The 12500-nt window shown below is 40.9% G+C and overlaps 3 protein-coding genes across 6 annotated transcripts in view; 2 read left to right on the top strand and 1 right to left on the bottom strand.

The window, feature by feature from the left end:
- The first annotated feature begins 2421 nt into the window (after positions 1-2421).
- Positions 2422-4078, top strand: LOC119026786 (GTPase IMAP family member GIMD1-like). 2 transcript variants are annotated; one of them, XM_037111316.1, is made up of 4 exons: positions 2422-2549; positions 2860-2974; positions 3187-3449; positions 3528-4078. In XM_037111316.1, exons 2-4 carry the CDS (start codon positions 2878-2880, stop codon positions 3795-3797), a joined length of 630 nt encoding a protein of 209 aa, XP_036967211.1. In that variant the 5' UTR covers positions 2422-2549; positions 2860-2877; the 3' UTR covers positions 3798-4078. The 2 variants fall into 2 exon arrangements, with proteins under 2 accessions (XP_036967211.1, XP_036967210.1); XM_037111315.1 differs by having other exon boundaries at positions 2436-2549; positions 3525-4078.
- A 126-nt stretch (positions 4079-4204) lies between these two features.
- LOC119026784 (aminoacyl tRNA synthase complex-interacting multifunctional protein 1-like) lies at positions 4205-9173 on the bottom strand. The gene is made up of 7 exons (XM_037111313.1): positions 9075-9173; positions 5975-6069; positions 5656-5769; positions 5276-5452; positions 4993-5192; positions 4670-4841; positions 4205-4403 (listed from the first exon to the last, which is right to left on the bottom strand). The coding sequence occupies exons 1-7, from the start codon at positions 9104-9106 to the stop codon at positions 4237-4239; spliced, it is 957 nt and encodes a 318-aa protein (XP_036967208.1). The 5' UTR covers positions 9107-9173; the 3' UTR covers positions 4205-4236.
- A 2191-nt stretch (positions 9174-11364) lies between these two features.
- LOC119027573 (phosphatidylcholine:ceramide cholinephosphotransferase 2-like) overlaps positions 11365-12500 on the top strand; it is a 7256-nt gene continuing 6120 nt past the window's right edge. Inside the window, exon 1 of one of the 3 annotated variants that reach the window (XM_037112915.1) lies at positions 11365-11522. The gene's annotated coding sequence lies outside the window, so the exon portion shown is untranslated. Of the gene's footprint in view, positions 11611-11691; positions 11714-12500 lie in introns of those variants that run through there. The other 2 variants (XM_037112916.1, XM_037112918.1) reach the window with 2 other exon arrangements.

Raw genomic sequence — 12500 nt, 5'->3', positions numbered from 1 at the left:
GTGTGCTCGTTTTAAACGTCTGTCAGAAGGAAAACAGCTGATTCTGACTTTATTCTGTAACTAAAAACAACCAGTGTCCCTGATGAGCGATAAAAAATCAATTACACATAAATTATGCCGTAAAATAATCCAATCGACTCAAAGCAGAGTTCATTACATCTCAGTTTCAACTTTAAATCTTATCTGATTTAAATTCTACTTTCATCTGAATCAATTAGAGACTTTTAAAGCTCTTAAAACCTCAAAACTTTACCTTTGAATGTAGCTTTCAGTGAATTTTCTGGGATCTGCAGAAACAAAGTCCCCAAACTAAATAAGAAACGTTTCTTTGTCATCGACTTTAAATCCTTCATAAGCATTTTCTGACTTATAATATATACTTATAATGATCTAAAAGTGATATTGTGAAGTCACAGGTTATGTTAGAAGAACTGTGTTGGAGTTTAGGCTAATGTTAGCATCACCGTCCTGATCTGTATAGGATTTAGGGAAATTTAAACAATTATTGAGAGGCATTTTGTCAAAACTCCCAAAACATAGTTCTTTTAAAATTAATCAAACAGTCTTAACACTTTATTTTAACCTGTACTTTAATATTTAAGTTAGTTAGTGGCGCTGCAACTCAAGAAAATTACTGTAAATCAACTGGTGACAATACTACCATTATTTAGCAGGGACCTAGCTTCAGCTGTTAGTCTTAATTGCAACAACAGACAATTAGAAATGAGAAGCTGTTTTTGTTTACCTCTGTTGTGCCTTAACTTCAGTGACGGGACAACAGAGATGTGACATTTTCATAACATTATGTTATCGAATAAGAGCAGGACATTTAGCAAAAGTAGCTAGCAGCAGTTAGCAGCTAATTTAAAGAAGAACAGCAACCAAAAACATCATCAACACAAGACTTGCTTTAAAATGCTGTCATGCTATCCAGACTCACACACTGAGGCACATTATGAAGCTGTTGTTATACCAACGTAAACAAAGACGGGACGTAACTGTTGTAAACATCATACGTAGCATCTTCAGCTAGCCACCAGGCTAAACACGTGTTTCTCCATGTGTTTGAATCCTTGTGGGGATGATCTATAACCAAATATGGTGTTTGGTTGTTCCCCAAAACTTTCCCAGAATTGATTTGGATCTGCTGTGGTCGGTAGCTGTTGGGCATCACTGTCCTTTAGTTTGGGTACGCTTGTTATAAAGATAACACACACACACACACACACACACCTTCCATCCGTGTTCCCCGGCTCACCTGTCGCTGTCTGCTCAGGTCCGTCACACAGCGATCTGCATTAACGTCACTGTTTCCTCGTTTCCTTGATGTCACAGCTTTCACACACACACACAGTTTCCCTGATGTTCTGCTGATAACGTGATTACAATGTTAAAGTAAAACAGTTCCTCTGCTCTGGGCCACGGTTCTGGTTCCAGCTGGTTGTGGGTCAGAACTAAATGAATTAATGCTGCTGTGCTTTCTGGTTGATGCCGAGCCGTCGGACGAGAAGCACAGATGTGTGTTCGGAGTGAAGTATGGAGGAGGCCATCACACACTGACATGACAGAGAGGACTGTGTGTGTGTGTGTGTGTGTGTGTGTGTGTGTGCAGTCTGGTAATAATAATAACTGCAGGTTTTATCTTATCTCTGTGGTTTCAGGCTGTCAGGATAAACTGTGAGCAGATGAGGATGTTTCTCTGCAGCGGCCTGGGGCACGCACAGTTTGGACCAGAACCTTATTTTACACAGAGAGCGCCGACGGAGGGTCGACCGCCGGGTTGGACGGTCCAGGACTCACTGTCAGCACCAGGTAAATGATGAACCACACACAGTCGTGCACGTCTCCAACAGTTGAAAGGAATAAAGAAACAAATCTTTGTCGTTACTGACATTTTCTTCTCAGAATTTAGAAGTCCAGAATTATGTTCATGAGAAATCATGAAACACGCTTAGAAATATGAGCTGTAGAACATGGATACCCAACAGGTCCAGATGGGCCGAGCCTGGAAAATTTTTTAGAAATAATGTCTTGATTCAGGTTCTGTCACTTTTTATTGCTTTTAAAATGCTTTCCAGTTCTTTTAGTGGGATAAATATGATTTTAATAAATTATTATTAATGAATTCCTGTCAGTCACAAATGCAATTATTTTCATAATTAATGCTTAGAGACAACAACTCCCATGATCCTTTGCTTCATCTATCTTCTGTTTTGATTGATCGACCCCCAGTGGCAGAAATCACATACTGCACTTCAAAATGTTACGAGACACTTTCTCGTACTTACAACAAAAAATATTCTGACATTAAAATTACACAATCAAAAAAGCTTGCCGATATTTAAACACACACACACACACACACACACACACACACACACACACACACACTACACTTGCCTTTAAATTGAGTCTCCAGGATGTTTATCAGTTTTACAACCTAATAAAGCTGCAGAGCGAGAGACATCTGGTTAATCTTTAACCACAAACACAACCTCCTGTACCAATGAGTCCAGGAAGTGTGTCCATGAGCAGGTGAGGTGAGCCAGGTAAGACTCGCTCTTCTTCTCTTGGTCATTTTGAACTGGAATACAGCACTTTGCTTTTTGTCTGAATGGTGCGATAGAAATAATCGTCTTACATTTGTAATTTTAGCATTTTTTTCATTGAATCACATTATCAACAAACAAGTTGATGCCTGAATTGGTCATTAATAATTTGAATTGAAAGAAAACATAGTTAGATTATCTTTTATGAAGAATTTTCGAGTAACACAGTGTCTTAATGTTTATTGCAACCATAAAACTGCAGTGACAAATAGAATAGTTAAATTAAAAATGATGTGCTGTTTGTTCTCAGACTCCATCTCGTCCTGTCATGGCTGACAACAGCGAGCGGAATGTGCTGGTCCTGAATGTGCTGTTGCTAGGTGACAGGCAGAGTGGGAGGAGCTCTGTGGGGAATGCTCTGATTGGTCAGTGGTCCAACAGATTCAAACCTGTTGACAGTTGTACTTTTGCAGTCTTTACATTGTAGTAACATTAGTGTGAGAAACAAGGTGAATATAAGTAATCTGAGCTGTAGTTGCCCCAGTAAACATGCTAGCCAATAGCATGCTAGCTAGCCAATGTTTACATCCTGCCTGGTGGAAGTTAGCTCGATTAACTTATTATAAATGTTCGACAGGTGGAGAGGAATTCCGAACAGGTAGCTGCACTTCTGGACGCTGCGTGACGACGGACTGTCAGGTGCTCAGACGGACTTTCCAGGGTTATTTCAGGAGACAGGGGGCGGAGTCTGACCTGATGCTGAGGGTAGTCGACACGCCCCTTGAGACGCCCCGCCCACATAGTGTACATGAGCTCTGCCCCGATGGCGTGCACGTCCTGGTGCTTGTTGTGAGGACGGACCTGACACACAACAACACACACCTGGAGGAGGATGTGGAGGTACACACACACACACACACACACACACAAACACACGTGATATTTTTGGTGATTTTGTGTATTTTGTGTGTTCAGAAGCTCTTCGGTCCAGAGTGGCGTCGTCACGCTTTGCTTGTTTTCACCCACACTGACCACCTGAAGGGGGCGGGGCTTAGCCAGTCAGTCTACCTGGCACAGACCACCGATTGGCTGAGAGCTCTGGCTGAAAAGGTGGGAGGAGGAGTCTCGTTCTTGGACAACAGCTGTGATTGGCCAACGATCAGAGGACGCCCGCTGAGAGAGCAGCTGCTCCGCCTCTCAGCCAGGAACCATCACAGAGCTCTGACAGTCAGGACAGAGGAACCATAATCTGTAAAGTAACTAGTAACTTAAGTTATCAATACATGTAGTGGAGTAAAAAGTACAATATTTGTGGAATTGTGGCATGGCAGTCTAAAGTAGCAGAAAATGGAAATACTCAAGTGTACTACCTCAGAAATGTGCCAGCAGGTGAGTAAATGTACTTAGTTTCATGAGATTACTTCTCTACTCGGGTCATGTATAATCAATAACACTGAAGGAAGCAAACGATTATTGTTAAATTAGTTTTTAATCAATAAACAAGAATGATGCAACTGCAATTAACTCAATTTTGATTTACGTTGTCTTCTTTTGTAAGCTAACGGCACTAGCCGCTAACAAGCTAGGTCTTTGTTGCAGCTGTTCTTTGTCTTTTCACAATAAAAGCATCCTGATGAACATCATCTCTTGAGGAGGTCTTGTCCTGTGCACTGCGGCCTCTCGCCGTCTATCTGATGATGCAGTTGGTGAGGGACGGCGCCCTGCACAGTCCCTTCCCCTTCACCTCAAATCTGCAGCCTTTGTAGTTTGCCACGCCGCGGCAGTCGACCTGCAGGTCGGGCTGAAGAAGCTCCCAGACTCTCTGCTTGGACTGCAGCTCTCTGTCTGGGTCACCTGAACACACACAGAGAGCACAGGTGTCAAAATTACCTGGAGAGTTAGCGCGGACATTAGCTGGCCAGCTAGCTTTACTAGCTGTTGTGATGGATGGCACCATGTCATGCTAGCTAGCATGTCACCACTCTAGCTTAAAAAATAGCCCATAAATGGGCTGATTATCATGGTGGCCATTTTGAATTCCAAAACCCAGTCAAATGAGCTCCTTGCTGTGACAAATCTAATTAGAAATTTGTAATTTTATTAATCGTTTTAGTGGTTACCGGGGTAGTTGTTGAAGGTAACTCTGTCTCCAGGGGCGGAGCCTGTGGGCGGGACCAGCATCTCGCTGACATCGTCTGAGGTGGAACAACAGAGGAGGCGGGCCATAGAGACCACGCCCCTCACTTTACAAGCCTTGACGTTGCATAGCAACACAGCCAGAGCGCCCTGGAGCTGCAGAGAGAGAGAGAGACGGGACATTGTAATTGTATTAAATCGTTATACTAAAAACAAATGTTGAAATGTAAATAATTTGAATTTAAGTACTATTTTGAGAATAAGATCAAAATGATTCAGAAACAAAGCATCATAATAGTGGTGTCACCTCCTCCAGGTGTGTTTCTGCTCCCAGCTTGCTGACGACCATACGGTTGGCGTTCTCTCCCACGTCCACTTCCTGAACAGACAGTGTCTCGGCCAGTGGGTGGCGGCGGACGCTGATGATCCGTCCAACTCGCAGGTCCAGTCGTGACACGTCAACCCGAGGCTCCACCCCCAAGGAGAGAGAGTCAGGGGCGGGACGAGCTAACAGAGAGAGAGAGAGACAGGTGATGTCAGTTGTTTCCTCTCCTGCTTCCTTGCTTCCTTCCCTCAGTGTTTCCTCTCACCTTTCCTCTCTCCTCTCCCCCTCCTGCTGTGTCTATATCTCTGGTCGTGTGAGGATGAGGAGGAGGGGGGAGGAGGGCTCGTTGGAACGGCAGCTGTCGCTCCTGCAGGAGGTTGATTGACAGGTGTTGTAGGGGCGGGGCTTATGTTGGGTGGAGGCGTGGAGAACAAAGCCTTGGCTGAAGGAGACAAACACACACGTTTGATATAAAGTATCTGGAAGTTTGTTTTTATCTCTGGGACAAAATCTACAAAAGATTTCGACTTAATAAAGATCTTAGAATTCAGTCTGGTTCTGTGTTATTTAAATCGGACCGCAGTCGACACTGAACCAGCTGCAGTGTGTGTGTGTGTGTGTGTGTGTGTGTGTGTGTGTGTGTACCGGTGCGTCTCCTCTGTTTCTCTTGCAGTTGAACTCTCAGCTGCTCGATGTCTTTCTTCAGTTTGCCGTTTTCCACCAGCAGCTTCTTCTGATCTCTGACCGACGCCTGCAGCACTGATACACACACACACACACACACACACACACACACACAAATTGATGAATTAATATTTGAACAGTTGTTTATTGTTATTTCAGTGTTTCCTGCAGTTTTTCTGTTGATTAAGATTAAAGAAAGCAAACAAAGGTCTGAATCTGAGTTTTCATGTTTGTTATTGATCATTTATTTAATCGTTGTCTAACATGTTTTCACTCTTACGTGCTTTCTCTCTCGTCAGCAGCGCGTGAGTCTTGAAATACTCCACGATTTGCTCACCGTCTTCCGGATCGAGCTTCTTCAGAGCAGCTTCCAGGCTGAGAGACACAAAGACGAGATTAGATACTCAGATTGTTGGTAAAAAAGATGTTCAGTATCAGATTCTCACATGATTATCACGGCTGAAAGTATTCACTATAAAGATATTATCCTAACATCTGGAGACACTGTTTACATCATCGTCATCAATGTAAAATGTAACACAAGACTCTGATGCCGCTCTGTGTTTGTTTGAAAAATGGTGGCATGTTATCATAAATCAAACAGATTATAAACAAATATAATAAATATAATATAATCTGCATCTTCATATTATAAGTTGAACATCAGGTAAAGACTGTGATGTAAACGCTGAGTCCACCTCGTCTGTGTTTACAGGACTTTAGATTCAATCAGCTGAGAGAAGATGTCCCAAATGTTTCTGGTATCTTTTCTATAAACATGTCTGATGCAAATGTGACGAGTTTAAATGTAAATCAAAGAGCGAGGATGACTTCACGGTCCGACTGACGGTCAGTGATGTCACCAGCACGCCGATCAAACGTTTACACAGATGATATCTCCGACAGGAAGGATGTCGACGTTTGTGCCACGAAATGTCAGAATTAATTGAGGAGGGGAAGTTTGTTTGGGGGATTGATTTATGTATCAGAACAGAGATTAAATGAATCATGTTGTTTCAAGGCGCTTCAAAGCATTTCCTGTTTGACTCCAGATGGACAGGTGGATTACAACAACACACCTGCAGTCCTTAACGATTAACAGCCATCTGTTTCAGGGTTATTGAACATTGTCTCAAGAGTTGTTTCAGGCTTCAAATACCAATACAATCACAACTAAAATGTCTTAATGTCTTGTACAGCAAGAGTCCATTCCTGTAGGACCCCCTAGGACAAAATACTGGACCTCAAGGTAACTGTTTGGAACCTTTAAGGGCCACAAAGGTTCATATACGTACCATGTTCTCTTCTGAAAAGGTTAATTTCTGTCCTCTGCATGTGAGAGTAAAATTTAAGGTACAAACCAGAAGGATACATTAAGAACACAATGTCAAGGGTTCAAAAGATGAAGGCACAAATATAAACCTTCTTTCACTTCCTGACAGTGACTCTCTGGTTCTTCTGCCAAAAACACATCTAGAAAGTTGATTTAAATTAAATTAAATTACAATTAAACACAGGTTTTTATTCAATAACGACTGCGATGTGAACAAAGTCGAGAGTTTGACGTTTGAACTGAGACATGAAAGCATAGAAAGAGGAGACACTGAAGTTTTGACGGACGTTATCTGTGATGAAGGAACGTGAAGATTAATACCATCAGAGCGCACACACACACACACACACACACACACACACACACACACACACACACACACTGAAACCAGCCTCTTTGCATAATGATAAACAGAAATCTGCTGCTTCACCATCAGCTGGTTAACATTTACCTACACAAACACACGGCGCTGACACTGACACACGTATCTACACAAGCACGTTATTACAGGTAATATCCCCCCAAAACACTCAGATTAAATGGTTAGATTGTTAAGAAGTGATGTTGTTGTTGATTTTAACTACATGAGAAGCTAAAAGGCAAACCAACAGCTAGTAAAAAAGATTTGATGTTGGATTATTTGTTTAAAATCTAAATAGTTAGAATATAAAACAACATACAGGTCTATAAAAGCCCCAAACTTTGCAGTAATCACAGATAATATGATAGATTAATTAAAATAATGAAATGAATGTAATACAGTCAACGGTTTGAGATAAAAATGGCCTGGAGCAAATATAGTTGTTATCAGAAGGTTGTTGGTTCAGTTCCCCTGGTCTGCATGTTTGAGTGTCCTTGGGCAAGATACTGAACCCCAAACTGCTGCTGATGTCTGATAAATGTAAATGTAATGATGCTTTCCTGTACTCGTGTAAACAAACTGCACTCTTTTGTCAGTTGTCATGACGATGAGGTGTTGTAAATATTATTATTTGTAGGTCAACATGTTGTGAAACAATTAAGAAACATTGTATGATAAATATTTGAGTATGGATTAACAAAAACTAAAAGCCTTGACCTTAATTTATAACACTCGGCCTTGTGGGGACCTTTTGTCCCCACATTGTATTTGGGTCCTCACAACATGTGTGTAAGCGGACGTCCTCACATTGTAATGAAGACAAACACACAGACACGTGCAGCAGCTGTTAAAGCAGTGAAATGTACAGAGAGACACAACAGCTGCAGTCGGCCTGCTGCTATAAATAACATCAGCTGCAACAAGACAAGACCCGAGTAGTAATATCACATAAATATATACACAATGAACCGACAAGTACACATACACTGTTAGAGGTAAATGTAGTTTTTATGCAAAATAGCTACATTTAAAGTTATTTATTATATGTTTATTGTCGGATTGTTACTCAGAAATCTGCAGCAGATTTTAACCAAAGTAGTGTTTACTTGTCGGTAGTTATACATAATATAACTGCATATTTCAAAGAAAACCTGTATATTTAATGTTTAAAATCTTGATCTGTAAAATATATACAGCCTTAGAGTGCAATACAAGTATCTTGAATCACAGAACTTGCACACAAAGTCGCTGGTCTTCACACAAAATGAAATAATCCACCAACGAAAATAAAACAGCAACAATAAAACATAATTATAAGAGAAACAAGCATCTTCAATTAACCAAATATTATTAAAGAAGCTTTTGAAAACAATAAAGGAAATGTTTTCTTTACTAGAAAGATTAAAGACTAAGAGCGACTTCATTAAGTGTAAATAAAACAGGATAAATTAGTTAAGAAAATATACAAAAAATGAGAAATTCAAACAAACAAGTGACATTTTAATCCTTAATTTAATTCTTAAAAAAGACTCCACCTGTGATTGAACCTCCACACGTCCTCTTTAACAACTCCAGCTCTTCATATAATCTTCATTTAACACTTTAACACACACAGTTCACTAACAGGACGTTTATTAAACTGTATCAAACACACAAACACGCTCAGATGAAGGTTTCGGGTCGTACCTCGGGTTAAACAGAGCGTCTGCCTTGTCCATGTCGTCGGTCGGCGCCGGTCGGAGACAGAAAGCTCAGAGTGAGTCTTCAGCTGAGACTGTCGGTCCACACGGTCTGTCAGCTGTCCGGGTCCATCTCCAGCTGCCTGGAGGTCAAAGGTCAAACACCTCCCCTCCAGAATCCAGCAACACGACCTCATGATCCTGACCTGAAGTCTTTATTCTGTTTCCACTGCTGATTCTACGTGTTTTATGTTTATTTTATTCTATTCAATTTGTTGTATCTGCTCTTTATATCTTTATCTCCTCACTCTTCAATGTCTCATGAAATTTAATGCCGAGGACCAAAAGTTCAACATCAACATGTGTAAAACCAACTCGACCTTTCTTGGACTTGTTGTCGAGTTCTGACATCATCACAACAATGTTCAAACAAGAAAATCTACAAGTTTCATCAAAGTGCAGGTTCACTTGTCACTGTAACTTCCAGGAGACATTCGGAGAGTGAGGAAGGAAAACTGTGAGGTCTCTGCTGGGTCTGTTGGTCTAATTTAGATTAAATGTCTTCAGTGTCCTGTCGGTGTTCAGTATGTATAGAATGTATGTTTGGAGGATGTTGTTGTGTCACTGCAGCAGTCAGTTTGTGTTTGAGTGCACAGTCAGCTCCCTCTGGTGGACACAAACACAACTACAACACTGACAACACAAACCTTCACCTGGTTCCACCTGCAGTCTCTTTCACACAGGTGTGTCTTTGTCCTTTCTTCTCTATAATGTCTCTTAATGTTGGAATTAACATGATCCTCAGATCTGCATCAGGATGGTTCTCCCGCTGCTGGAAATAAGATGTTTAGTTTTAATATTTTATGTAAATAATTTCATTTTCTTCAGATTTTCCTTCCGTGAATGATGTTTTAAACCTCCAGACCAAGATTTCATTCTGGTGGGAAAAATAGACCATCAAATTTAGGAATATTAACTAAATAAGTAAAAAGAATCAGCCATTATAGTAACAGTTCAGCCAAAAATGTGAAATCAGTCATAATTGCCTTGTAGTCCAACCAAACAAACACACCAACACTCAAAAAAGGGTGTTTATACTGTGAATTGACATTTTCTGGGTGAACTGTTCCTTTAAAAACACTCCCTTGTCACAGTCACAGTCAGTAGTTAAATATTAACTCCTCTTCCGCTCGTTAAAATCATCAATCATTTCTACACATATCAAATAAACAATGACACAGTCAGTTCGTGGAGCTGCAGACAGGAAGTGAGCCGACACTTTGATCAGTATCAGTGACATCACAGTGACGCGGTCCACAGAAACCGCTTCACATTCCGGTAACAGAACCAACATGAGTAAAACTTTGTGATGAGACATGATTCATTCTGGTAACATGGAGATAAAGATGTGACTTTAATTAGTCACCATGTCGTGTGGAGAGTAACTGAGCATATTTTTACTTTTTACTCGTACTGAAGTGCTTGTATCAGCAGCTCACAGAACTGAACCAGAACCAGAACCTCAGGTGTCAATATTATTGTGATGTTCATCTTGTTCAGAACCTCTCCTGATCCAGTTGGCTCCATGTTGGTTCTGGTGCCATGTTGATGAGACGATGTAGTTCACTGAGCTTTAATACTAAACTACTACATGAGGTTTGACCTTAATGACAATAAACTGACAAACATCATGTGAGAGATTCTGACCCAGTTCTGTATAAAACATAAACAGACACCAGCTGTACGAGTGACGCCATCTTGTTTAACACTGTAGAGCTGCTCCTGTATGTTAGCTAACTGACCAACTCAGTTAGCTGATGTTAGCTAACTGACGAGCTAGCTAACTGCCCAGTTGGTGGCCATGTTGGTGTTTAACTGTACTTTGATCACAACAAAAGAAAAAATCATCTTTTTAATTCAAACATTATGTGTGAGTCCAACTAAAAATGAGATAACATGTCTGCCGCCATACTCAGCTTTTCAGAAATAAAGATAAAGATTATAAATAATGCAATTTTATCCCCCAAAAATGAAATGATAAAGAAAAACGTCACTATAAGTTGATCAAATCTACTTTAATCTTTCGTCTGACTCAACAGAAATCTCACATTTTCAACTCTTTCTGCCTTCTATTGTTACACAAACAACACAAACATTCCCGCCATCTTATTCACGGAAAATGCCGAACGCCACCGAACTCAAGTGAGTCATCGTCATCAGTTTCGGAGGAGGGGGCGAGGGGGCAGCCGCCGGAAGCTGCCGAACCATATTTGGACTCTAAACATCGGAGGGGAGGGCGGGGCTCGTCCTGCACACGCGGAGGAGCCAGGCGCGCGCTCACGGTTGATGAGGAGGGCGCGAGGCTGAGCAGAAGAAGAAGTTTACAAAGTGCAGACCTGAAGAAGAAGGAGAAGAAGAAGAAGAAGACGTCAGAGAAGAAGAAGAAGAGTCTGAGGTGAGTCGTTCTCTGACAGAAACATGGCGGCGTGTCGAGCTGCAGCAGACAGTTAAAAGCTGTAATGGAGGCGGAGGCCGCCACACAGGTGTGTTCAGTTCCTGTTTACGTCGCGTCAACATGAAGGACGTGGAGCTGCTGCTCTGCTCCGATCCTCATCGATCCTGATCGATCTGTGTCGGTCAGCTCAGGTTAACTTCCTGCTAGCTTACTTCTGTTTAATGCTGAAACGGTCAAACTAATCAATTAATCGACTGTTTGATGGAGTAAAACATACTTTCACTGTTTTAACTTCTGGAGGACTTATGTACTTTATTGATATACATAAACATGTTTTTAAAACTGTACTTAAGTGCTGGAACAACTTTCTCTGTTTCATATGTTTTTAAACTACATATATTTTTGTTTCTGTTATCAACAATATAAATACATCAACATGAGCTGTGACCGACAGGTTTACATACATCATGTCACTAAATACACTTAAATGTGCGTAGTTTTGTTCAAGTAATTCAAACCCAGACATGTTTTTTATATAATATTAATGAGGTAATAATACAAACATTTTGTCCGTAAGTGGACAAACAAGCTGCTCTCAGAGGACAATAAGGTCCCAGATCACTATTTGAAGCTAGACAGGTGGCAGGGTCCGCCACATGTAAACAAAGTAAAACAACAAACAAAGTATTAGTTGTTGTGAAAACAGAGAGAGTTTGTTTATTTAGTTTGTGAGGATCTTTATCTGCTTACATCAACATTTATTCACCAAAACTACAGACTGCCCCTTTAAATAACCCTAAAACAATCAACAAATAAATAGAAATAGTTTGTTTGTAGTCAGATGTTGTGGTCCTGGTCTCCTCCCGGTCCATCTGTCTTGTGTTCATGAGTCAGTTCTAATTAGGAGGAAATTGAATTCTCGTGATCTTAACTTGGTTAGAGTGAGTGTCATCCTGCAGACCGTCAACAGGAAGTGTC

Source organism: Acanthopagrus latus, chromosome 10 (genome assembly GCF_904848185.1).
Source record: "Acanthopagrus latus isolate v.2019 chromosome 10, fAcaLat1.1, whole genome shotgun sequence".
Taxonomy (NCBI): domain Eukaryota; kingdom Metazoa; phylum Chordata; class Actinopteri; order Spariformes; family Sparidae; genus Acanthopagrus; species Acanthopagrus latus.
The sequence above is the reverse complement of the archived record's forward strand: the minus strand, read 5'-3'. Positions and strand labels throughout refer to the sequence as shown.

Coding starts and splice junctions, on each gene's coding strand:
- LOC119026784 (XM_037111313.1), bottom strand. CDS start 9,106: ATGGACAAGGCAGACGCTCTGTTTAACCCGAG. Junction 5,770..5,974: donor GCTGACGAGAGAGAAAGCAC/GTAAGAGTGAAA, acceptor TGTGTGTATCAG/TGCTGCAGGCGTCGGTCAGA. Junction 4,842..4,992: donor CAGAAACACACCTGGAGGAG/GTGACACCACTA, acceptor CTCTCTCTGCAG/CTCCAGGGCGCTCTGGCTGT.
- LOC119026786 (XM_037111315.1), top strand. CDS start 2,878: ATGGCTGACAACAGCGAGCGGAATGTGCTGGTCCTGAATGTGCTGTTG. Junction 2,975..3,186: donor TGTGGGGAATGCTCTGATTG/GTCAGTGGTCCA, acceptor AATGTTCGACAG/GTGGAGAGGAATTCCGAACA. Junction 3,450..3,524: donor ACCTGGAGGAGGATGTGGAG/GTACACACACAC, acceptor TTGTGTGTTCAG/AAGCTCTTCGGTCCAGAGTG.